The 25520-nt window shown below is 40.7% G+C and overlaps 1 protein-coding gene across 9 annotated transcripts in view; it reads left to right on the top strand.

Annotated features, from left to right (window-relative positions):
- The window catches only part of TCF12 (transcription factor 12), a 161481-nt gene extending 147530 nt beyond the window's left edge, over nt 1–13951 (top strand). For 6 of the 9 annotated variants that reach the window (XM_069025990.1, XM_069025991.1, XM_069025995.1 and 3 more), the window contains 5 exons: nt 4366–4480; nt 5300–5471; nt 6702–6934; nt 10116–10269; nt 11661–13951. In XM_069025990.1, the coding sequence (XP_068882091.1) occupies nt 4366–4480; nt 5300–5471; nt 6702–6934; nt 10116–10258 (663 nt within the window). In that variant the 3' untranslated portion in view covers nt 10259–10269; nt 11661–13951. The remainder of the gene's footprint in view (nt 1–4365; nt 4481–5299; nt 5472–6701; nt 6935–10115; nt 10270–11660) is intronic. The other 3 variants (XM_069025992.1, XM_069025996.1, XM_069025999.1) reach the window with 1 other exon arrangement.
- The last annotated feature ends 11569 nt before the right edge of the window (nt 13952–25520 follow it).

Below are 25520 nucleotides of genomic sequence, written 5' to 3' on the forward strand. Positions count from 1 at the left end.
GGAGTCCTGAAATAGGTACAGAGCAGAGGTTGGCACATCTGGCTGTGGTGCAGACTGAGTGCTTTATTAGTGATGACTGCACTGCAGTAGTCCCGTCCCCCCCCCCCCAAGTATAAGGGGTAATTCTTCTTCAATAACCAATTAATTTCAAACTCTTATTTACTATTAGGTTGGCATTCTTTTTAAGTAGTAAGTAGGAGAGCAGAGAATTTGACACACAGCCTGAACTGAATGAAGATTCAGCCTTCATTCCGGATTTAAATACTACTTCACTTGAGATGACATCCAGTAAATTTTAAGAAAATAATGAGTATTGGGCTAACATAGTGAGAAATGTCAACATTGATAAGGGTGATTACCTATTTTTGATGTTTTGTTTGACATAGGGTCAAGAAATGTTCATTGGAATTCAGCACTGAATGAAACTTCCTTGTTGAAGGAGGGTGGGACCTTTACACAAAACATTTTTGCTCTTTAAAAAAAAAGGGAAAAAAAATTTAATTTCCCTTGAAGATGATGATCTTGGCAGAAGGAGCTAGGAAATGAGTAATTTAACTCCTTTTTATGTAATTAGTGTAACCAGGCATGGTTTTATTTTAACATTTGCTTAATTTTTGAGCCAGATTTATTTTACAACTCTAGTTGACTTCATTTCCTGCTTGCTCTGAATGGTCTTGTTTTCTTTTTAGCTGGGCTGGCCATTAGACTTATTCAAATAGATTTTAATATCTCAAACTCATCAAATATTTGCTAACTGGCCTTTGAAGTTGATTTGTATTTTATTTCATGTATTATTGAAAAGTTAAGAAGTAATACTTTTTGTTCTTATTCAAGCTGCTTTTTATTTGTCATTGTACAATGGAAAAAGAACAGCCTGAACTGATTAAAAATAAATAAATAAAAGGCCTGGAAACTCAGTTAAGGTTGAAACTCAATCCTTAAGTCAGACGGTCTTTTCAGGTATAACAGGAATCTGAGAAAATTGGTGATCTCCCTCTTTGTGCCCTGTGCCTGCTCCAGTGTAGAAGCACGAAAGGACAGTTAAGCAGCTCTGCCAACACCACCCTCTGCTCTTGCTCAAACCCTTCCAGAGCTGGTATTTCCCTGCAGGTTATGCTCCCACTGAACAACTGTGAGCTGTCCAAAGTGTAAAAATCTTGATTACAAAGCCCTTTTCATTGTCTTAATTATGTACACCTTGGCTAAAATTGTGTTAATGACCATAGCCAAATGACCGGCTAGTAGGGCTTGAAAGATTCATAGACTCAGACCAAGAGTGGTATTTTTATTTTCCAGTTCTCAGAAGCTTTCATTGCTAAGTGCTCAAAATGAATAATCTAACTAAAGTGTGAGATGCAGAACCAATATTAACAGGACAGAGATGTTCTTTCCCCACGTGTCACTCTCGGTTCTCCTACATGCAGTTGTGTGTCCTCACATGTCCATGATTTGTCTAGTTTTTATATAGTTGCCTGAAATACTTAACTGGTTTTCTGGTTTCAGATCCCAAATGTTACTACTTAAATCAACTGAAAGATGTTCTGCACTCGGGTTTGGTTTGTTTTTTTTTTTTTTTTTAATTTGCAAGTGTCAGTGGGGCTGCAGATTGTCCTATGTACAAGTCTTTCTTGAAATGCATAAAAATTAATACAGTTCACCTGGTAAATTACACCAATGTACAGTCTTGTAACAGGGTTACTGTTTTTCTTAGGCTGGGGTTACTGAGTGGTAAGTTTTTTGTGTTTGCAGTGGATGCCAGACCTGTGTGGAGGCAGCAGGCAAAAGGCAGCGGTGTGAACGCGTTGGTACCGAGCGCGGTGTCCGCGCTGGTTGCCCCGAGAGCGGATTCCGAGCGCGGTGTCCGCGCCGGCTGCTCCGCAGCGCAGCGTTCTCCCCGCGCACTGCGCGCTCTGCCTGGCTGCGGTGTGGCGGAGCCCGGCCTTCTGCTTGTCTCCCATTTTGTGTGCCTGGGGAGCTTCGGGCTTTGCTTGGGAGGAGGGACCATGGAAACAAGGGTGGATTAGCGCCGGAGAGAATGAATTAACTCCGAGTTTGTTTGCTTTCGCGATGAACTGCCTCGAGTCACGAAGGCCGGCGTTCCAGGGGCCGGGGCCGCGGCGCAGCCCTCGCTGCCGGCCCGGGCAGCTGTATGGAAATGGGGAGTGCTCGGGAGCGGCGGCAGCGCCGCGATCCCGGCGCCCGCATCGGGGCACTGCGGGAGCCGCCCGCAGCTCGCTGCCCCTGGAGCTGGCCCTTGGCGCTAGGAAAGCGCCTGACTGGGAACCGCTTATAAATAATAGCGATAAAACATGTCGAGAGCTCGTTTGTTCCGAGCGCCGCGGAGCTGATGGCCCCGGACGCCTTTCAGAAGACTTAAAGGAAGCCCGAGGTTGTGCTGCATTGAAATGCAGATGGGGAGAGGGAGAGCCCTTTATCTATGCAGTGCAGTGAAAGGAGAGCAAACTAAATTTTCGGAACTCAGTGTTTTAAGATACTTGAAGCTTTGGTAGCTTGAAGTAGACACCGATCAGTTGTAATGTAGCAAACAGAGCTGTTGGCCTCCACATGGGATGCAGTGACTTTCAGCAAGTAATTTTGTTAGGGTTTTTTTGTTTGCCAGTTTGGATTTTCTAGTATATCATGGGTCAGAGATAAAAATCAATGTTATGGTCAGTTTTGTAACATTTTAGCTCTTAAGATTTCTGTGTAAATCCTGTTAACCTAAATTGTATGCTTTGAATTTATACATCTTGGTTTCGAGGGACTGGAACATGGGCTTGAATTCAGTTTTTGTTTCTAATCTATTCCCTGCTTTCATCAGAACTGATTTGCTAATCTATTGCCTTCATATTAACTCTAGATTTGAAAGTTACCAGGGTTCTGGCAGCTGCTATGTTTGTACACACCTTTAAGAAATTTTTGCCTCTTTTAATAAGTAGATTTTGGAACAAACCTGGCCCTGAAGCAATTAATAGTCTGTAGCTTGAATAAAAGCACCCTCAAGCGTTAGGACTAAGCATGACCAGAAGAAGAAAATAAAACACACAACTTGCAAGGCAGAATTAGGGAAAGACTCATTTTTGAAAAGTTCAGAGTGAGAATGAGCGTCACGTTCCAGTTGTAAAACTGGAGTTTTGTCGCTTAGGCTGAAAGACCCAGCTCCTTCCTCCCAGCAAGTTCATGACTCTTGCAGGAGCTGGGCTGACTGTATCCAGAGTAGAACTTCTCACAAACAAAGCCTATTACAAGCAGAGGAAGATAAAATATACTTGAAATAGCAACAGATATTCCACAGTATACAAGAGGAGATTTTCTGCAGAACAATGGATACAAATAGCAGCCCGGAATGACCTGATATTAGTTGTGGGTTGTTGGGGGGGGGGGGGGGTTCCCCCTTTCTTTTTTTGTTCCTGTGCATTAGCTTACAGGAACAAGTGTATATTAAACAAAGGATAAACTTGCATAAGGGTATTTATCTCTCTCTGGGTAAAACCCATACTAAGACATGAAAGGTAAAAGCTGCATTAATTACTCAAGAGGGATTCAAAGCTCAGCAGTTTACTAGGATTGAAGGATTTATTGAAAAACAGTGGTTCTCATGTGTAACTCCAGGCAATAAACCTATTTAATTAAAGGCTTAATCTTCTAGTTGACATGTTTGCTACTGTTCCAATAAAAAGCTTCATCTGTAGCCAGTTTTTAACTATACAAATAATAGTAGAATCTCTTGTCTTTGTTCATTTTTTAACTGTTTAATTGTATTATGTTGGTTATATTATAAATATTTAAGAACTTTTGTGTCTTTAGAAATTAAAAGCTTTAAATGGTCTGTGTTCCAAATTATTTAAATACAGGCAGTGTATCTTTGCCTCTTTTTTCTCAAACAAATATTTTTTAATAGAAGTTGATGACAGTATTCTGTATTGAGCAGAAGTTTTTTAACAAATTGCCTCTTCAAGTTAGGTATGCACACTCATAGCTGTCTCACATAAGTATCATTAATTCAAGTTTATGCAAAATTAGAATTTTTCAAGACTCTTCATCTCAATGCTTTCTGCTCAGAAATTTAATCATGATGTATTATGAAGGAACAGATCACAAAATAGGTGGTAAGAATGGTTAGATACCTGGATTATTTTATTCCAAACAGGGTTGGTCACTGCTTGAGACATGGCCCAGTCCAGTAAGGTGTAATCAGGTGTTTTAATGTAACAGCATCTATCAACGAAACCTTTCCTTTACTCAGTGAGAATTTTAACTCTGTTCTCTAATCCAGCAAATACATTCAATGTTTTAAACTTCTATTTTTGGACTATTTCTTTGAATCACATCTTTAATAGAAATCTTTGCTTTGCCTTGCTTTAGGTTGGGACTCACCGGGAAGAAGGTGTCAGCCTCAACAGCAACCATTCAGTTCTTCCCAGTACAGTTTCTGCTCAGAGCACAGAACTAAATCATAAAACACAGGACAGCTACAGAGGTAACTTTCCAGGATTAAATGCTGGACAGGGTCTGCAGTAGTTCAGAGCCAGTGAGGCTGTAGATCTTGGTAAAATGGCATCAGTGCAAGGGATAGGGGCATAGATAATGTTGAAAAATAAAAATTAATAACAAATCCTATATACCACCACTGTTAGGGACTTCTGCAACAATTTTGAGGGCATCCCTGTCTAAGAATTATCCCAGTATAGTTTCAAGAGAAGGCTGCATTACAGCCACATCCCTCCAGCTGAAGGGGCCGTGATTCACTTGCAGAGCTGCAGCCATTTCCCAGTCGGCCAGGAGGGCTGTGGAGTGGGCTGAGACCAGAGTTCAGCCCAGCCAATGGAAAGAGGGCATTCCACACCAGTGTTTACTGCTCCTTCCACTTTTAGCTAAAGAAGTAAACTGCAGAAAATAGAAGTCAGCTCCTTTATTAGTGTGCTAGTACCATTTAGGGGGTGTTGCACACTTGGCCTAAACCCAAGCCTCAATGTCAGTGCAGCTCTGCCCTTAAATTTGCAGCCCAGACATCAGGTGCAAATTTCCTTACTCCACTCAATGTCCTTTTGTCTTAAACCATGTTTTCCTTAGACTAAGCTGTTACCAATCAAGCTGCTCTGTGAGCTGTGATCGCTTTATAACCCATGACACATGTCCAAGCACAGCAGTGTTACCAGGATTTCTTGTTTCTGTTAGTTCTTCCTGTTGTCTCCCCAGACTTGTGCTCAGCTCTGGCCCCTCACTGCCATTATCTATTTGAGGTTCTGTGCAGCGTTTCAGTGCTGTGACACTCACCCTGCTCTCTGGTTGCTTGCAGCACTGTCGGGTGGCTTACAGAGCCAGTCTGTGGCTATAGGTCCAACAGAAATCAAGTCTGAACATAAGGAGAAGGATGAAAATATCCATGAACCCCCCTCATCAGATGACATGAAATCAGATGATGAGTCCTCCCAGAAGGATATCAAGGTCTCATCCAGAGGCAGAACAAGGTGTGTTGCTGACGTGACCTGGAGAATCTCTGCTTTGTTAATGCATGTTGTCCTTATATTTGATAAATTTGTTGCAAGGCTTTTGTGTTACTGCAGTGCATACACCAATAGGCAGCTGAAAGAGAGAAAAAGTTTATAGTATCTGTATATATTTAAATACAAGGTAGAGGATTTGCTGGGAAAACCACCCAACAAGTGTGGATTCCCTTACACTAGTGCCATGCCTAATGTCTGCCTGTACATGGAAGCAGCAAAAGATTCAAAAGGCCCTGCCCAGCATAGAGGATGGGACAATGTCAGAAATTTGTGATACCTTGTACCTGGGCCAGGGTTGCACTTCTAGATGTGCGTCTGGTGGTGGAGAGCTCTAGCTCCTGATCTGGAGGCTGAGGTGAACACCATGGCTGAATATCCCCTTGAAACACTGTGTCCCCTCCCAAGCCACAGACACAAAACTGGAGCTGACACTGGGTAAGTGCTTCTGGATCTGCCTGATAGGCCTGACACAAGCATTGAAATTTGAGGTAAGAGTAAATAATCAGAATTTTGCGACCACAGGCAGCAGTGTCTGTATCAACACGTCTAATGGTATTTTATTGTGTTAATTTTAGTAGAACAGAGGTTTTGCACAGTTTTAGACTAAATTGGATGGACCTGTATTAAGGCTATACAACTTGATATCATTTGAGGCAGTTCAAGAATTCTAAATACAACTGTTTAGCTCTACACTGAGTAGTAGAAGAAAAAATAGTTCTGAAATTGGCCAGTGTGGTCTTTAACAAAAGTAAAACTTTTAAATAAGCACATGAAATTGAAAATTCCTTGAATGCGTTTTTATATAAGCTGATGTATTGGAAAATAGCAAAAACTTTACAAGGTGTTTGAGTTACCTCTTTAACTGGCTTGGCTACATCTTCTGCTTCAAAAAGCAGTGTGTTGCCACAACTTTTCCTAGAGATGTTTACCTGCTCTAGACAATATTCCATGGGTATCTTCAGGCAGAAGCCACTCAACATTTATTTTCAGGAAAAGGCAGGAACAACAAGAATTTCCTTGAAAACTTCAGCATTGATACCTGATGCTTTCTTAGTTACCCAAATATACTTCAATATGAAATGGATTAAGTGGAAAGTTTAATTTTGTCAACTGAAAATTTGGAGACAGCACCAGGATCGCGTGTTTGAAATACCAGTGATATTTCAATATACTGTTACGTTTGCTTTCTTGCAGCAGTACTAACGAAGATGAGGATTTAAACCCAGAGCAGAAAATAGAAAGAGAAAAGGAGAGAAGAATGGCAAATAACGCCCGGGAGCGTTTACGTGTGCGAGACATTAACGAGGCATTCAAGGAGCTCGGCCGCATGTGCCAGCTGCACCTGAAGAGTGAGAAGCCGCAGACGAAGCTGCTGATCCTCCACCAGGCTGTGGCAGTGATCCTCAGCCTGGAGCAGCAAGTGAGAGGTCAGTAGCCTTGGGGCTGGGCAAGCCTGTGGCAGCTTTGTCCATGGAGCAGTGTGGGGCTCTTGAAACCTGCACAACCAGATGCATGAGCAACTGAAAATGTGTTTGCTGTTCTGTAATGATGCTGAAATTCTGTAGAAAAAGCAAATAATTACTTTTAAAAAAATGGGAAAGGAGTGAGTATAAGGTTTATACTTTGCCCTTTCTTTTTTCTTTCAATTAGTCATCTCTTCACCTAAGTTTTCATGGTAAATTCATTAATTAAAATGTTGACACATCCACTTTAAATTGTAACAAGCACTTGTTTAGTAGGAGAAAAGGTTTAGCAACAATAAGAGATCTGTTTTAAGATGAACCCCATATAATTGAAATATTACACAGTGAATTTGTTTGTATTTACTTAGGGTTTTGCATTAAACATGTATTGAGGAGGGAGGAAACTTACTTCTGCTGTAATTGAATTAGAGCTGGGTTTCCATGAATTTTCTTTCCTTGATTCCTTTAATTTTTTCCAAGAAAGAAACAATACGCCTGCTGGTAGGTGCAGAAGGAAAACTGCTTTGTGCCATTCACTCTCGTAAGGAGAGATGGTTCTAGGAATCATGTTTGGTTCTTCAGCTGTTCTGTTCTTGTGAGTTGGTGAAGCCACAGTTGACTTTTAATTTCCCTTTCTACTTCTGTCAAAGACATGTTGAAGTTCTGGGGCACCTTGCTGTAACTTCTGGTCAGCCCTGAGTTGGTTGGCACTCAGGCTGGATGGTGGCTGTGAGTCCCTTCCAACAGAAATAGTCTTGTTCTGTGGAGGTGGCACTTCCTAAATGAGTGTCCTCGTGTTTTGCTGTTTGGGACTCATTAACAGCCATCTTCTTAGTGTCTCACTGATGGAAGTGCATCAGGTGACTGGAAAAGTCTGAGATGTGGATATGTCAGTGGTTGTATTTGCTCAGTGCGCTACATCTTTGAATCACTGATGTCACAGTGATAACAATGGCTTATTTTTGTGTACTTCATTTTTACTTCCTTTTTCTCATTTGTTGCTTGCATTTTGCACAGAAGATCCAAGCAGCAGTTAAAAGTTTATTGAAAGTGACTAAATAACTAACTTAACACAAATTTACGTACTTCATACAGTAAGGATGAGACGCTGTGTTTTCAGGCAGTTTTATTGATCCAGTTGTCAGTAAAGAAACACACAGTCTCCAGCCAGAGCTCTTCCAAGGCTCAGATCAACTGTTCTGCAGATGAGACAGCAGCTGGGGCTGTTGTAAAACCCAGTTTAGCATCTCTGAGGCTTGGATCTCGGGCACTGTTTGGTCTGAAAATACTTGCCATGGTCTAGAAGATAAGGTTGAATATTATGAAGTCAGAGGGACATTAATCAAGCATGGGTTTTGATGTTTAAAAAGCATCAAGTCCATCTCCCTGCTCTCAGGTTCCGTAATTCACAGGAAGCTCCATGATAATAAAATCACTTTTGCCTTGGTCAGAGAACTTCCAATCCTTGTGTCTGTGGTAGAAATCTTTTTTCTCAATGTACTAACAGCTGAACTGGCCCCATTGTACAGGCAGTGTAAATGGAGAACTTTCCCTTCCTTAAGCTCCCATCTCCCTGTGTGCTCTGTGTCCGGGGAAGGCCATGGGAAGTGCACGGGGCCTCCTAGAGAGTGGCCCTGGCTCCCATTTGTCTTGCCCGTCCCCCTTTGCACCTGTTCCTGTGAGTGAGTGACCGGAGCTTTGTGTGACACCCACAGGAGCTTGCACAGTGCATTATGTAATTGCATAAACAATTTCCTCTCTGCTGGTAATGAAGCTTCTCATTTTGTGATTGGTGCTATTCAAAATGAACCATTTCAGATTTAAGCTCTCAGTGTAGGCCAGAGGTTTTATCTCCATTTCCTAAATCACTGTAAATTAACTTCCTTTCAAAGTTTCCATGTAATTAAATCTTTAAAACTTCAAGGCAAGCCACAGTTAGACAAAGAAAACTGTGATTAAGAAAAGTTAGCAGTTTTTTTTTCCAGTAGAATCTTTATGAGTGCTCATCCTTAAGGAAATGCAGTAGGAGGCTGTTGATAATGACTTTGGTGACAGCAGAACTATCAAGTCCATCCAAAATAGTCTCTGTCGGATGAGCTAAAATGCACAGGGGTCAGTAAACTGCAGTTACTAGAGGGGTGCCTGTGCAGTGCAAGAGAAGGGCTTGTGCTGTCTGTTCAATTTTGGCAGACTTCTTGCAGTTATAATTGTATCTGCCATCTCCAACTGCAAAACAGAATTCACTGACAGCTAGAAAATACCTTAAGATTATGATTAAACTCAACAGTGGAATATATTACATGGGTTTTGTGTGTCTTTTGGGCCCCTGTGATTTACATCTTCTATATTTTGATTCACAAAAAGCCATTTTGAAGAACAGAAACAGTTGACTTTTAGAAAACTGTCATTATTTGGAAACGAGATCCAAATCTACATCTATTGAAACTAAGTGGGGAAGTGGAAAAATACTGATGAAATACCTTGATAGCTGGTCCACAGCTGGTTATTATAAAGTACTGACTTTAATGTGAGAGGAAATAGAGTTTGGAAAAAAAATAATGCTCCTGCTGTATGTGACTGTCATCACAGTCTTTTGATTGAACCAAGATGGGCACAAGGTGATTTCACAGATTGAGGCTGTTGAGAACTATCCATTCAGGATGTGCTGCCTCCCCTGCCCTAACAGGTGGCTGGTACTTGCTGAGAAGAAAGAATCAGCAACGTTACTAAAACTAGTGTGATGTCAGGAAGGTTGGTAAGACTTCAGCCTACCAACAAAATGTATGTATCTCCATTTTATTATAGAGTAAATTTTAGACACTTCTCATTTTGCACTTCAGTGTCTTATGGTGATAAAGGAGGTGCTTTTTGAAAGTTTCTGAAGGTGTATGTAGGCAGCTGAAAGGGTTTGGGTTTGTCTCTTTGTCTCTTTGTCTCTTTGGTTTTTTTAAATACCAGTTTAGGAGCTGTCTGGCAGGACCTTCAGTAGTGATTGTCTGCAGCTTTGGACACCTGCGGGTGACCGTGGGGTGTCAGCAGCTGAAGAGGGAAGCTGCAGAGCTCTTTTTACTCCAGGGTTAATGTATCGATATTGCCCATGGTGTCGGCGTATGGGATGTGAAGAACTCTGATTTTTCTGTTACAGAACGAAACCTAAACCCTAAAGCAGCCTGCCTTAAGAGAAGGGAAGAAGAAAAAGTTTCTGCCGTATCGGCAGAGCCGCCAACACCACACCCAGGAAGCCACCCTGGCCTGAGTGAAACTACCAACCCTATGGGTCATATGTGAACACCAGCCAGGTACGTCAGGGGATGGCTCTTGTTGCTTTGTGTTGGCTACAGTGGGGGAGACACCTGGATATGGTGGGATCTAGTTCCTGAGCTGCCAGCAGCACCAAACTTCTCTGTGCTTTCACATCTCTGAGCAGAAGCAGAAGGCTGCAGATTTGTTTGGGTTTATAATAAAATCCCAAGAAATTATCGTCAGAGTCTCTATTTCCATGCCTTGTTGCCAATGGCTACATCTCTTGGCTCAGGTGGCCTTCTTGGCATGACATCAGAGGAACAGTGAACAGCCTGCTAGATAAGCCAAGCTTAATAGAGATGAATTATACATCTTTAAATGGCCTAAATATCACATTAGTTCATGTAAAAATCCACGTATTGTTTCCCAGTGCTAATACAGAGTTTCAGGGACTCCTCATCCCAGAGAGATTTGCTCTCTGGCTCAAGGCCAGTCATTCTAACTCCTCTCATTTGCCCAGCAGAGGCTGGGAACTGTCTTAAGTCAGACGATCTGTATTGGTGAAGATAGTTAAGATTTTGAAGTAACATTTTCAGCTTTACAAGGTATCCCAGTATGTAACATCTCATTTAAACACGCTGATGGGGAGGCCCTACAGGAATATCAGTCTTTTAGGTTTATTCATGTTGTTGGTTGGTTTTCTAAATAGTTGAGAAACCTTGATTTTAAAAGAAAAAAATTGAGTATTCCAGTAGAGCTGTTGCCACTTTCAAAAAGAATAAAAAACTGGGTTCAGTGCCCTTGTTTTAATCCAGAACATTACTAAATTTTATGTTTGGGGAGGTTTTTTGTTGTTGTGTGTATTATAATTTTTAATGCTTTGAATTTCTTTAATTTGGTTTTTTTTTCATACCAGAGCAGTAGGCTACTTTGGAATTGTCAGATAATTTTTGATTTACAGCAAATTTAGTCTCTTCTTGCCATATAAATATAAAGAACCACTTTCAAAAGTTTGGTGTCTTTGATTTTTTTTTTTTCAATAGCAGTAACTTTGTGGGTTGACTGAAGTATGACATTGACAGAAAAGACTGTACAGGAACATGGCAATTTACCTTCAGGAGGGAGTGAACTTGGCACTGTCTCCTGCTTGGTTTGGAGAGCAAAGTCAGACACAAATTGAAGGTCTGAGATGTGCAGGTTATTCTCTCTTCCATATCCATGGGGGCCCAACAGAAGGCTCTTTAGAGTAATCTTTTCAATATATCATGTTCAATATGGATATCTCTGGAATGGGGGATGTCAGGGCCTCTCAGTGTGATTTTCTTTTGCACCTAAATGACTGAAAATGCCACCAAATCCAGTTTAAATTAGGTCTCTAGTGTTGATACTAAGCTTTTAAATTATTCTTTTCCTAATAACCTCTTTCTTCTCCTAAATTTCTTTCTAGAATTCCAGAATTATTGGTAGGGATACACAGAAGGTGACCTTTCTTCACAAGGACACAGACAACTAACATTATATGAAGACACAAACCTGACAGGAGAAAACACTTGAAGCAAGAAACCCAAATGCAATCTTATGATCAAAGCTACTGGTCAACACCTGCATCAGGAGTGAAGATACAAGATCTTCAGACAGAATTTCAGCCCATGAGATACTCTGAACATATCATTCTGTTGCAAGCAGTGTGTCGCTTCTGCACAATCAGAGACTGTTGTGATCTCTCCACTCATTGTGGAAGTTGCCTTGTGCCTAAACTGAATTGACAAATGCATTGTAACTACAAATTTTATTTATTGTTATGGAACTGTAAAGGTCTACATATAAAGGGAAAAGTTAACATGTTAAAAGCTGATAAAATGTCAGCTGAATGCCAGCATTTACTAAAGCTGTTCACATTCAGAGAACAAAGCAGTGACAACCGTCGACCCGTAGCATTCCCAGCATACCTATTAGTGTCTTAAAAAAGGAAGGGAAAAGTCTTTTGTTGTCCTTTCCTCTCCTTTTGCCATATGACTAGTGTTTTCCATGCAATAGGAAACTATTCCTTGGTATAGCTTTTTTTATGTTATTTTTGATCTCTGGTAATCTGAACAGTTATGGTCACAGTTCCCCTTCCATACTGAGCTCTGTGCCTCAAGCCACTCAGAGGCCTCATGAAGGCTGCAGGCTGGAGCAATACTGTGACCATAACATTTCTTGGATTTAAAAAGTGATTTTTATTTTCCCTCAGACTGTCCTCAAACATTTTTTTTTTTCTAATTATAAACAAAACCTTTTTAGGCTTCTAGGCTTCATAGTAAAGCTTGTAACGTGAAGTGTAAATTGGGTGGGGAGAATCTACTTTGTTAGAGTTGCTTTGTTTTCCGAGCAGTAAGTACTACATATAGTACATGTAAAGTGTTAGCTGTATGTAAGCACAAAATGCATTAAAATACAAAGGAGATTTTTTTCAGGCTGTAACTTTGGTGAATAGTAAAATCCTATGTTCACCGTGGCAGGTAGTGTGATGATGATATAACCACCAGCAAGGTGGGCTTATTACGTAATGGAATCTTAAGAGCAATGGTCACCAGTTTTTCCTTCCTGTACATGTTAATTATCATGTCATGTTGTATGGCTTGTCAGTGGAGAAAAAACAGTGTGAATCAAATGCAAATACCCCCCCGTCCCAAGCCATATTAGCATTAAACCTTTAAATGTTTCTCCACCAGAACAGTGTCCTTAAGTATTCCTTTGTCACAGATGTGTTGAAATGGTTAAAATCCCTTTGAACTTCCATGGAAACTGTCTTCCACTGCAATGACCATGGGAGGAAATTTCCTAAGCCAAGGTTGTCTGAGCTATTGTTTATATAGTGCATCTTTCATCACTGGCAATTGGTTCACACACAAAACAGGAACAAAACTATAATTTTTATGAAGTCATTTAATTTGAAAGAACAAAAGATGGATTGATAAAATAAACTAATGAATTTATGCTCATGTTTTGGATGGTTCCTAACAAAACAGTTTGTGGAATTAGTGGACTCATTTCTATTACTTTAATTTGCATATATCATCAAATAACACCTGATTATATCTGTGGCCTTGTTCTTCATTTCAGTGTTTATCAGCTAAACGGAATTTGTTGCTTATGACGTGTGAAAGTGATCACGTGCCACTGCCTGGCCTTTTTCCTTCTAAGCTTGTTGTCTTTTTGGCTATATTAGACTTTGCAGTATGCCCAGAAGCTTTCCTTCATAAAATAGAAAGAAAAAAACATTTGGCTTATTTTTCACTGTAGCTAGTCTTTTATACAATAATCTTGTAAGAAAATTTCTTGAATTCTAAATATTACTCTTTCTAGATTTTTGAAATCAAAAAAAGTTTTCAGTAAAAAGTTTCTTACTTTATTTTACTATATTAGGTAGTAAAAATGTAGGGTTATTTACCATAACCTGTTCATTAATATCAGAAATTTACAATAGCATTGTAAGACCATAGTAGGGTTCTAGCATACCGTGTAGTACCTATGGAGTATTGTAAGAGCTAATTGTCCGAGATGAATTGCTTCTCATCTTGTTCTCCAGTTTCCATTGTTGGTTTATTGCAGATTTGTACCCTGTGTCAAATTTCAAGGTATTGCTGATAAACCTTTCCAACCAGCAGCAAGAAGTTCAAAAAATTTCTGTCAATGTAACAGAAAACACTATGTATATAACATTTATGTAGCAATAAATGTGCCATCTTTTTTTAACATGGTAAATCAGTGAGTTTTTTAAATTTCTCTCTCCTCATAGGCAACGTGTTGTTTGAAAAACAGTGGCAAAAGTCTCTTCTGCCTTTATCAGAACAAAGCCTGACACATTCTCAAGGAGCAGAGTACGTGTCAGGCACAAGAGGTGTTGTTGCTCCTCCCTGTGAAGCCAGGCCACCAGTGCCCAGTGCCTGAGGAGCAGCAGTGCCTGAGCTGCGTTTGCTGCTGCAGGGCAGAAAGGGGATTGCACCGGCAGACAGCAAACCAGGAGCAGCCGATCCCATAGGCACAGCCTCTTCTACAGCTCACTCCTTTCCTTTGCCTGTCCTGAAGACAGGTTGCTTAGATCTGAGCTCCCTTGTGCAGGGAAGTTCAGTGCCGACTTACTTCTGAACTGATTGATGCATCTGTGTGTGTTCTGTGGACGGGGGGAAAAGTCTGTAGTTCAAGCTCAACAAAGACAAAAGCAGACTCAGCTCCTCTGTCTGTGTGCAGTGCTGATGTCTGAGTGTGGGGTGTCAGTACAGCTGCTGTGCTCGGCACCGCTTCCGACTCCTGACTCAGTCCTCGGTAACCTTAGAAACTGCTCTGATCCCACTGAGCTCCAGTGCCCAGCATGCAGATCCAGGCACGTGTTTGTTACAGCAGCACTTCGACCACAGATAAAGCTCTGACATGGTCTGGCCAAACAGGGGAGGTCAGACCCAGCCATGTCAGGCTGCCTTTTAGAATGGCTTTAGCAGCAGCAGCAGTGGGAGAGGTGCCCAGTGCCTTCCCCAGCACACATTCCCAATTTGAACTTTACTCCAGTAATAATTCTAAATCCAGCCCTTGAACATCCATCAATACTCATTTTCCCTTTTCTGAATCAGACTTACTCGTTTGTCACCTCTTTCAGAGAAAGTAAAAATAGCCATTTGCCCATCCTAATCTTTTTTTTTTACCACACTTCTGCTGTCCTATTTGCATATACTTTTGGATCACGAGTCCTTCATCTTTTTTTTCCATGTTTCCTTTATTTTTTTCCATTTTATTTGTGTGTGTGTGTGGAAGAGATCTATGTTGGGATACCTTTGTTAAATACAGTTCTTCTAGAATTAGCATTTGGAATATTGTAGAAAAGCTCTCCTGTAAATCTAAATCATTGGGAAAATCTTGAAATGGACTTTCTTTTTTTCCTCCAGCTACTGAGTAGTTGCTGCTACTAAAAGGATTCTGGATTCTTCATTAATTAACATTTCCCCAAGAATTAAACATTTTCCCCCAGCATCTGGAAATCATGGCAGACCAAAAGTAAAATGGAACCATCTGTAGAAGACAACCAAGATAGTGGGTGCTAAACTTGGCTGTTTGTTGTAACACCAATACCTTCTGCATCCTAATACCCTTAGCCTGTGGATACTGAAACGTCCTGTAAAAGGAAGAAACTTTAAAGCACTTTAAAGCCTGGCAGCCTATCAAGAGTGGGTCTCCAGCAGGCCCAGCAGGGATGAAGGAGCAGGCTGGCACCTTCCTGCCTCTGCACACAGGCCCTGCTCTCAGTGCCTGCTCCCTACTCCCAGGGCATCACCAACCCAGGGCTGCAGGGGTGTCCCTGGGGCAAGGCAGGCCCAGCTCCTGCCTTCCTGCTGCTCATCTGCCCAGTGCAAGGAGGTGAAAGTCTCCCGGGCTGGGGGAGAATGGTGCTGAGAGGAGACTGCTACAAATCCTTTCTTCCCATTCTGCCCCTCAGGTCTGTGCTGCCACAGAGCAGATAAGTCAGGTGCCATTTGGAGGCTATTTTGTACTGTTCAACCTTCATTTCTTTTACTGAAGTTCATCCCTCTGTCAACCTGGATGCCTTGGCAAAACAGAGAGAGTTATTTCCTGGTTAAGATACAAATACACTGCTCAACTGCTACCACAAGCACTGCGTGTGCATGTTCAGCACTTCAGCTGCTTCAGCAGCTGACTGCAGTCACCTCAGGTTCTTTCTATCAGTCAGAAACTGTCCAGACCAGGCTCTGAAACTACAAATTGTCTGGGCTGTAAACAGAATCCCTTTCAATTCTCTCCTAATCCCAATTTTTAAAATGTTTTGATGCAATTAAAAACACCTGTTAAATAGAACCTGATTTAAAAAAAAATCTTATACAAAATAATACCAGCTGAGATAAAAATCTTTCCCAAAATATTGACTATAATTGATCCTGGAGAGACAGATCTGTTAGAAAGTCAGTGGCTGGGCTAAATACTTGGAATTCTGGTTATTTCAGGTGAACTAGAGAAACAGAAGTACCAAGGCTGGTTCATTTTCAGGAAGGATCCACTGTAGTTCTAATAGTATCATCTAAACATATAGAGACAAAATTTGTTAAATTTAAACTGTATCAATCAGAGCAGTAACTGCTGTCAAGTGAATGGATGAGAAAATAACTTACAATGTAACTCAAAGTTCAGTCTATGTTAGATGTAGAGCCCTGCTAGTCATGGACTTCAGAAAAGCATAGCTGGAGCAATTTATTTTCATGAAAGCACTGAATACCATACCAGGTTTTATTTGTTTTGGAAAATTCTAAATTTCAGCTCTTAAAAAAAAATCCACGAGGAAATTATTCAAAGTAAATGGAATCAAACTCTTGTACAAAATGGACACAGCAATGTCTTGATAACCTAGTAGTGTGGATTTTGGCTCTACTTTATTTTTGTGCTGATGCTTTTTCACTGTATCTTGATGTCAATGGAAGACTTGGAAATGCCAGAACAGGCTGAATTACCAGTTTGCTGGATTATTTCTTTGTATACGAGTAAGTTAAGTGGTTCCTTACACTCATGGAATTTCTGACACACAACATTGCATTAAATGCACAATCTCTCTGTCTACAATGCAGAAAGGAAAAAGAAATACTTGTGATGGTCCAATGCAACTAAAGAAATTTCATGAACTTGAATGAGTGTGTATCAATTATAAAAATTAATTCTCCAAACTTGAAGTTATAAACTCATCTGTAGAATGAAAAGTCTGAGGAGTACAGTTGTGGCTCTGCATTTTACTTCACACCAATAAATGAGCAGAGATGATCAGAAGCATTAGTTAATCACAGAAGCAGAATTAAACACTAGCCCTAGTTGTGTTTGCTTGGAAGACAGCAGATAGCCAATTGTTTGCTGCACAGCCAGATCAAGTGCTCCAGACTGCTCCCAAATTACTTTCTCTGACTGCTGAAATAACTGCTTTCACAATCAGGTTCTTTAGGACATTCGAGGGCTTAATATTTCCTCATCAGCTTTATTTGCTCAGACTAGAACCTGGATGTGCCAGAATGGGAGTCCACTTCTCAAGATACTGAATAGCCACTCTGTGGAAATCTCCTGTGTGTAAATATGAAATGGTAAGGTAGGGGAAAGTTTAGAATGATGTTTTGAATGTTCAGTTCACACCTGCAAAAGCTAAAGAGAGTATCAGTATTTCCTTTTCAAGGCAACAAAGAAAGTAAGTCTTGCAGATGCATCTCCCATTCTGTTTGTACAATACAGAGCAGGAGAGAGCTCCTATCTGAACTCATCTTCTGTGTGCCACAAAGACACAAATGCTAATGCATTTGATTATGAATATAACAGTTAAAGTTCATTAATCCCTAACACTACCTGACTAATTAAGATAAATGCATGCAATATTGGTTTTAAAGTCGATGGACTCTGCTTCCAGTTTACCCATTTAAATGGGTAACATTTAATTAAATATACATTTAATTTGTTTATGTGTCTAATTAATAGCTGAAAGTTTAATTAAACATAAAGGTTTTAAAATGCTTATTCCTTTCCTAGCACACAAGAACAGTAAATGTGAGCATCATAAAATGCAAGTACAAGAGGGCAAGAATGCTAAAAATTAAAAGAAAAAAAGGGTAACAGCCTACAGAATCGGAAGGTAGTAACCCAATATAAATTAGTGCCTGTCATTATCTGTAGCCAGCTGTTTTTCATTATCCTGTTATATAGAAGTAGAACAAATGTGTCAATAAAGCTCTCATTAAAAAGTGTTTTGGATATAAATGCAGATTCTGCATTTACAGGAGTATCAGGGAAAAGAGTGTGAATGACACCAAAATTGACACATCAGGCTTTGCCGTCTGTTTTTCTGGTGTGGCCATTTTACCTGGCTGGGATAACTGATGAAAAATAACTGCATGCAGGTTCATTCCCATGTTTCTGTACCCCTCGACTTTTCAGCTGGAAATTTACTTCAGCTTTTCAATTTACTTTTCAATTCTGTAAATTGAGCTGGCTGTGCATGCTTCCACAGGCCCTCCTGAACTTCCTTCCTTGGCCCTTCCCTGCCCCACCCCATCCCTAGTTTCTCTTGCATGAGATATGGTCTCCAAACTATGGGTTGTAAGCAAGCTTAAATCTTCTGCTCCTCCCAGGCCCAGTGCTGGGGCTGCCTCAATCAGGTAAAGCAGCAGCCACCTCTTCCACAAAGAGCAAGGGCTGGAGCAGCTCTCCAGTGCAGACAGGCCAAGAGAGCTGGGGTTGTTCTGCCTGCAGAACATTGCAGCACCTTCCAGTACCTAAAGGGGCTCCAAGAGAGCTGGAGAGGGACTTTTTCAAGGACATGTAGTGACAAGACAAAGGGTAAAGGGTTTAAACTGACAGAGGGCAGGTTTAGATTAGATATAAGGAAGAAATTCTTCCCTGTGAGGGTGGTGAGACACTGACACAGGATGCCCAGAGGAACTGTGAATGCTCCATCCCTGGAAGTGTTCAAGGCCAGGCTGGATGGGCCTCTGAGCCACCTGGTCTAGTGGAAGCTGTCCTTGTCCACAGTGGGGAGGTTGGAAGTCAGCTCCTCCCAGCTCAAATCATTCCATGATTCTATGAGTGACAATAATCTGTTCGTTGGAAAAAAACCTGTAATTTATCCCACATTTGTTTTTAATTTATTTCATATTATTTAGTAATATTTTAAGCTCCATATGGAATAAGAAGGAAATCTGAAGGAATTTTCATCTTAGATCTGAACTGTTACATTATAACCATATAATTCTTCTCTTCTGCACATTTGCTAGAGTGATTTTTTCCTCCCTAGCCTATTAAAATTCCCTCTGCCCAACGGCCCTTGATCCTACAAAGAGATATGCAGTTTATGCATGGGATAGCCCTTCTCATTTCAGTGGGCACACTTCTGTACTTCATACTGGGTTTGTATTGTTTCTTCACAGGTCATGAGTCTGATGCTTGCAGATTTTTCTGGGTTTTCTACAGCACCCAAGGTAGGAATCTGTGCAGCAGAAGCTTCACTGCTTCTTTTCTTAGAGGCCTGAAGCCAAAACCACCAATACAGCTTCTTGCTGTACTTCTCTGAAAGTGAAGCAAACCCAGTATTTTAGTGTAGGAGGCTGGGTGTGGAACGTAAGCACGTTGTATCTGTGCCTTTATAAAGCAATGTGGACACATCTATTTTGCAACAATTGGGAAGAAACTGGGTGGGTGGTGTAGAAGAGGGGAACTGTGAAGACCAAATGTTTAGCTGTATTCAACTGTAAACAGAGTGATAGTCAGTAAACAGTCCCTCTGAAGAGAGTAATTAATAGGCACATGTGAAGAGATGGAAAGAAGATGTATCCTTCCTCAGCAGACATCAAAGGGCAGGCTGGACAGTGAGAAATTGCGCATACTCCAAGGAGGCCACACAGCTGTATGTACATTCAGCTAGGAAATGTGATGCAGTGTAAGGAGCTAGGAAAAAGAGGAGCGAGGGGTAAGACAGGCAGTGAAAAAGGAGCCCACAGTAACAAAGGAAGGAGCAACACGCTCTGTGGGGATGGGACTAGGAATGGAGAAGCAGGGAGGTCTAAGCAGGTCAGCTCTTTCTGCAGAGGGGTCAAGTTGCAGAGAAGTTTTGCAGGATTAGAAAGAGTGATAAGACAGCACAGTAGGTAGCCTCAAAATAAGATAAGGAAACAGAGGAGGAGCCACTGAAATGAATGGTTCTTCATTGTGATTCTCCTGCATCTTGCTACATCTGAAAGCAGAACCCTGTGGCAGTTGGCCAGTTTGACAGGGAAGGCGATAAAAATAAATTACATCCTCTGTTTCCAATACAGACTGAGATGTTTCCAAAAGAATGGGGGAAGGGAACTTATTTGCAGGGAGAAAAGGTACTCAAAAGATCCAAAATTCATTGTCTGTTCTTTATAAAGTGGTGTCACCACTGACTCCATAACGTACGTACTTGGCTCCAAAATGGGATTTTGGAACATTCCACCTCTGGGACCAGCTGCTTGCATGAATGTTTCATTGGAAGAGAAATACTAGTTCAAAATGAAGGAAATGCTCTTTTCTGTCTCAAAGAGCACAAATGAAGCTGGGAAGAACAAATCAGAGAAACTGAGGCCAAGAAGTTTGAAATTCCCAGTGTCCTGGGTGGTCTTTGCTGTTTAATTCTGTTTGTGTCATCTGTGGAGAATGTTTCCCTTCAAAACCTGACTAACACTTGGACAAGATAGATTTTTCCCAATGAATTTGATTTACAGTTGAGCAGAATACATGCATGTCAGCAGTGTGGTTTTGGCCTATTTTTTCAAATCAGGTTTTGTGCCCCAAATAGAGTCTAAGGAAACAGGCTATCTTCAAATGTCTTGGCCCAACTGGACAGCCATTTTTGCTGTAAAAGCAGCCTTAGCATTATCTCTCGGATACAGCACTACAGCACTACAGGAGTGTTTTTGCACAAAACAAAAAAACCCAAACAACCAAACAAAAAAACAATGAGAAAGCTGGACCCAGTATCTAAGCTGAAATGTTTGTAGCACCTGTTGTGATAGGACAAGGGGAATGGTTTTAAAGTAAAAAAGGTAGATTCAGACTAGATATAAGCAAGGATTCTTTTTACTATTAGGGTGGTGAAACACTGGAACAGGTTGCCCAGAGAGGTGATAGATGCTCCATCCCTGGAAATCTTCAAGGTCAGGTTGGATGGAGCACTGAACAACCTTATCTAGATGAAAATGTCCCTGCTCACAGCCAGGAGGGTTGGATTAGATGGCCTTTAAAGGTCCTGTCCAATCCAAACTATTCTATGATCCTAAGAAACACCCCCTGTCCTCTTGCATGGGCATTCCTCTTGGGTTGTGCTCTGTGCAAAGGGAGGACTGCCCTGCCTTCTCTGATACTTCTGGCTGATGTGTCAGGTGACACATGGAGGGGAAATGCATCTTGCAGGGACAGTAACTGTGGGTCATGCAAGGCAGGGGATACTTTGCACTCCATCCTGTGCTTAGGCCATCAAGGCCATTAGACCCAACCTAAATGAACCATTAGGCCCAGGCAATTGCCCTGTTAGTAATTTACTCTCCCATTAAGAATGCAGTCCAAGTTCTTTGTTTAACCACTTATTGTGGAATAAGCCATCAGCTCCCCGTGAACTGGAAATCAAAAAGTAGATCTCTCCTTACAGATTCAGAACAAATATATTATTCATCTTACCTGGATATTTGTCCCATACCACTAGTGATTTTTCCAGAGAAAGATGCTGCATATGACTAATGGCATTTTTTGAGAGTTAGACATTCCAAAGATGTCTACTCAAGGGAAGAAATTTCATGTTCCAGCAACTTAGAAACATTGGCTGCAGTTACTGCTAAGAATGGAATTGCAATTAGTCTTCTACAATCTTTACAGGCATGCCTAAAAAACAGAGATGTCAATATTGCAAATCTGAGAGGTCAGTGAGGCAGTGTCCTTTGCTGATAGACAACAGACCATTCCACAAAACTCCCACTTGCTGGGCTGGTGAAGATAACATTTGGTGTGAGACAGAGCAGCTTTAGTTTTAGGGCAGGGGTGCTGCCTCTGTGGTTCTTTGGAATCCTCTTTGCTGGAAAAGAACGTTGTATTATCCTCCAGAGATCAGCCAGGGCTGGTCTCCCATCTGTTCGTGTATCTGCACCTGTTTTTCATTTCACCAACAGTGGCCACATGGCCTAAGATTGTGGGGAAATACAGAGAAGAAAATGAGGGGAAATACAGAGAAGAAAATGAGTATGTGGCTCAGGCACTGGGGTTGTATTTAGAAGTTCTGACTTTAAATCCTGACTGTGTAGCATAACCTTGGTAAGTCATTTCATTTTTGTCTGCCTTAACCTGCTCTGTAACGGAGACAAAGGAGTGAATATTATTGTGGAGCCTTCTCCTTACATTTTTTAAACAAGAAATTGGAAAATTTTTTTTTCTTCTTTGCTTCTTTCTCACCTATCACAGAAGTCTTCACAGACTGTATAAAACCTGTCACTTATGATTAGGAACACCAAACAACATGTCTCCCATCCCTTTCATTTGCACTTGGAAAATTGAAGGGAAGTTCCTCAAAGAAACTGCTCAATTTCTGCCTGTGTGAATGACAATGCTGCTTGGAGATTGCTCCAGTAGCAGAGAACCAGAATACAGGTGTTTTGAATGTTTTTTTGCAAATGGTGCATGGGAATCCAGAGTAGCCCCTGTTTGTTGATTTGAGACTGAATCACATTCTAGCTGCAGCCAGCTTCAGAGACATACAGAGGCAGGTGTGTATCGATTCCCTGCCTCTCTCATGTCTTGCACTGGGCATACCATAGATGTGGCATTGTACATTTCACAGTCCTTACACTTGCTTAGAAAAAAGAGGCGAAGTTGTTGCCCCTGCTCTGCCCACTCATTCTATTCATTGCTTCATCAACCACACTCTGTGTGTTTATGCTCCAGTACAACAGTTTGGCTGCAGCTTTTGTTGACAGTCTGGAGATTGCTTGGGACTAAATAAAGAGGGTAACTCCTGTCAGGTTCCATGTAAGTTCTCACTGGGCATGGCAATACCATGAAACCTGGGAACGTGCTGACCTTGCCAAATCCTATCAGCTTCTGCAAGTGTCCCTTAAAATGCTCAGTGTCACAGATCCTTTCAACTCACTCTTTGTGAATTCTCAACTTGTGCACTGCTGGCGAAAAAATCCTCTCACATTTTTTCTGTCCTAACTGGGGATTGAGTTGATTATAACTGCTCTCACAGTTGTTTCTCACCTTGAGCCTCACTCAACTTCTATTGAAATCTGTTGGGGTTTGTCATTGACTTCAATGGAATTAGTCTTAGGCCTTTATCAGAAAGTTTGCTGCAAGTTTGATTTCCATGTGATACATCTGGAAGCTTTCAGTTATCATGCTGCCTTTGAAATGGAAAATTGACAAACTGTTATCTCTGGGAGCTTGTTGGGTTCAGATTTGTTCTGTCAGATCACAAGTAAATTGGCACCAAGCAAGGTTGCTATTGAGTTCTTTATGTTTGATCCTCAAATTAAAAGCTACCTGTCTCGTTGGTGTGCACTTGAGACTATCAAGTGCATTTGAGACTAGCTGGTTTTTTCTGAATTTTGCAACACTGGAAAGGGCAGGTCTTTTGCATGACCCGTGGATTAGGAGTTTTGTGTCAGCTTCAGAAAACCTCTAGAGGTCTGAGATAAAATGTTATGCTGAACACTGCAAATTTGCAGGTGCTGTGGCCAGAAGAGACAATTACAATAATTTATTTTGACTTTCTGCAAACTACAAAAGTGCCTCCTGTAGTTTTTATAAAGGACTATACCTATCAATTTAACCAGTCATTAGAATTTTAGGTTGATTTAATTTCCTCCAATCATGGAAAACTTGTTGCAGTCTAAGGTTTCTTTTCTTAGTTTTTAAAATTTGTTCCTCATCTCTCATCTGAACCTGTTAATTTTATTTCATGTAACTGGATGTTGCTCTGCTTTCACCTGTGCCTACTGCTGGACTCTGGCTCTGTAGTATCCCATGTAGACCCTGATGCACTGCAGTCAATCAACTTTTTCTTCTCAACCATTTTCAGAGTCAGGTATATATTTCAGGACTCCATTCACTCCGCACTCCAGTATTTATATTTTCAGAATTCCTGTTATACTATTTTATCCAGCTTCTGGTGGCCCAAATCACCATACTATTTTTAAATATTTTCATTGAAACTCTTGTGGTTCACACTCTCTCAGCAGTTTTGTAAGGCCTACTATAAAATCAGTTCTTTCACACTCAGATGTGTAATCTACATCAGACTCTATGGAAACATCCTTTTTACCCAGGAATGGCAAGACCAGACCTTAAACTAGCAGGCAATTCCAATATGGTGCTAACAATGAAGATGTTAATGTTGAAAGAGCCAGCTACTGAGATTTTCTCTCTATTTCATGACTCAGCTTTCTTTTATGGCCTACCTTTAAGTTAATTCCATTACATCAGGTTTTTTCAGAGAATGCTATAAATGCATTTGCTAAAAGGTAAACTAATTTGGAGCCAATGCTCTCAAGGTATGGAGTAACTGAAATGGAAAGGAACCTTTGGAGGTCACCCTGTATAAAACCCCATTGAGAGCAAGGTGGAGTTTGAAGTTAGATCCAAGTTTACTCATACGTACAACTGCAACTGCAGGAAAAGGTTGAATTCACCTCGTAAAATTAACCATTCATAAAGGATGGGACCTACAAATACTATGGCAGATTATTGCAACAAGGATGTTGCTATTATATTTTTCTAAGCACCTTCTCACTGTGATTCCTTAACATAAATTTTGGAGCAAAACTCTACTAATGACTCTAGAATCAACATAAACTCTCATGGAAGTGTAAAAATTACTTTGAAGTCTTCTGTCTCATCAAAGGCCCAAGAAATAACCCTTATTTTAACCATATAATGTGCAACAAGCTGACTTAAAATGTTTTCATTATCTATATGCATTTGTATTTTAATTCTACTTTGTGGGAAAAAAAAAAAAGAATTAGTCTTCCCACTTATGGAATGATCTTAGTAAAATTAGACTTTTGACAGAAATCTGTAAAGTGATTTTTTTTTTAAATATAAAATACTGTTGTAACATTTGCTCTTCTGGTCTTATTCTTTATTTACTACAGTTTTTCGACATCTGTCCCTGTCTCTTTTCATCAAATATTTATCCGCAACAGCTGAAAGAGCCTCATTTGTTTTAATTAAGAATAAGACCACCAAGCTGGGATCACTTCCTTGGCTCTTCCATGGCTTGCACAGACAGACAGTAGATCTTGTGAGGTTTCCTGAGGGTGGCCCACTGACAGGCTTTTCCCCCCTCCTCATATCCTTTTCTTTTGCACCATGTTTATTTTGGGACAGAGAAATGTAATCAGAGCCACATTCCGAGCAAAGAAACTTTTTACAGTTAACACGCATGAGAAAGGAGCAAGATCATGTTGTGTTTCATTTGGTGTTTCGCTGGAAGAGACTATTTTCTGATTTGTGACTTCTGGGATGGAATTATCATTGCCACATAAACACAGGAATAGCAATAAGGCCTCTAGCTCAGCATGTCAATAGTGACAGAGGCAGCAAGTGCATAAGGAAAAAATTGTAGAAATTCAGCTGAAGAATATGCTACGGACTGAAAACATTTTTTGCACTTTTCCTCACTAGCTGAGATCCATTTCATCTCTTTTGTTTTTCCCCCTGTTGACTTAAGAAGAGGAAAAAACAAGGAAGTGACATAAAATAACTTCTTTGTACAAAGTTAGTATTCTAAGGT

The sequence above is a fragment of the Aphelocoma coerulescens genome, chromosome 10, assembly GCF_041296385.1.
Source record: "Aphelocoma coerulescens isolate FSJ_1873_10779 chromosome 10, UR_Acoe_1.0, whole genome shotgun sequence".
In the NCBI taxonomy this organism is placed as follows: Eukaryota; Metazoa; Chordata; class Aves; order Passeriformes; family Corvidae; genus Aphelocoma; species Aphelocoma coerulescens.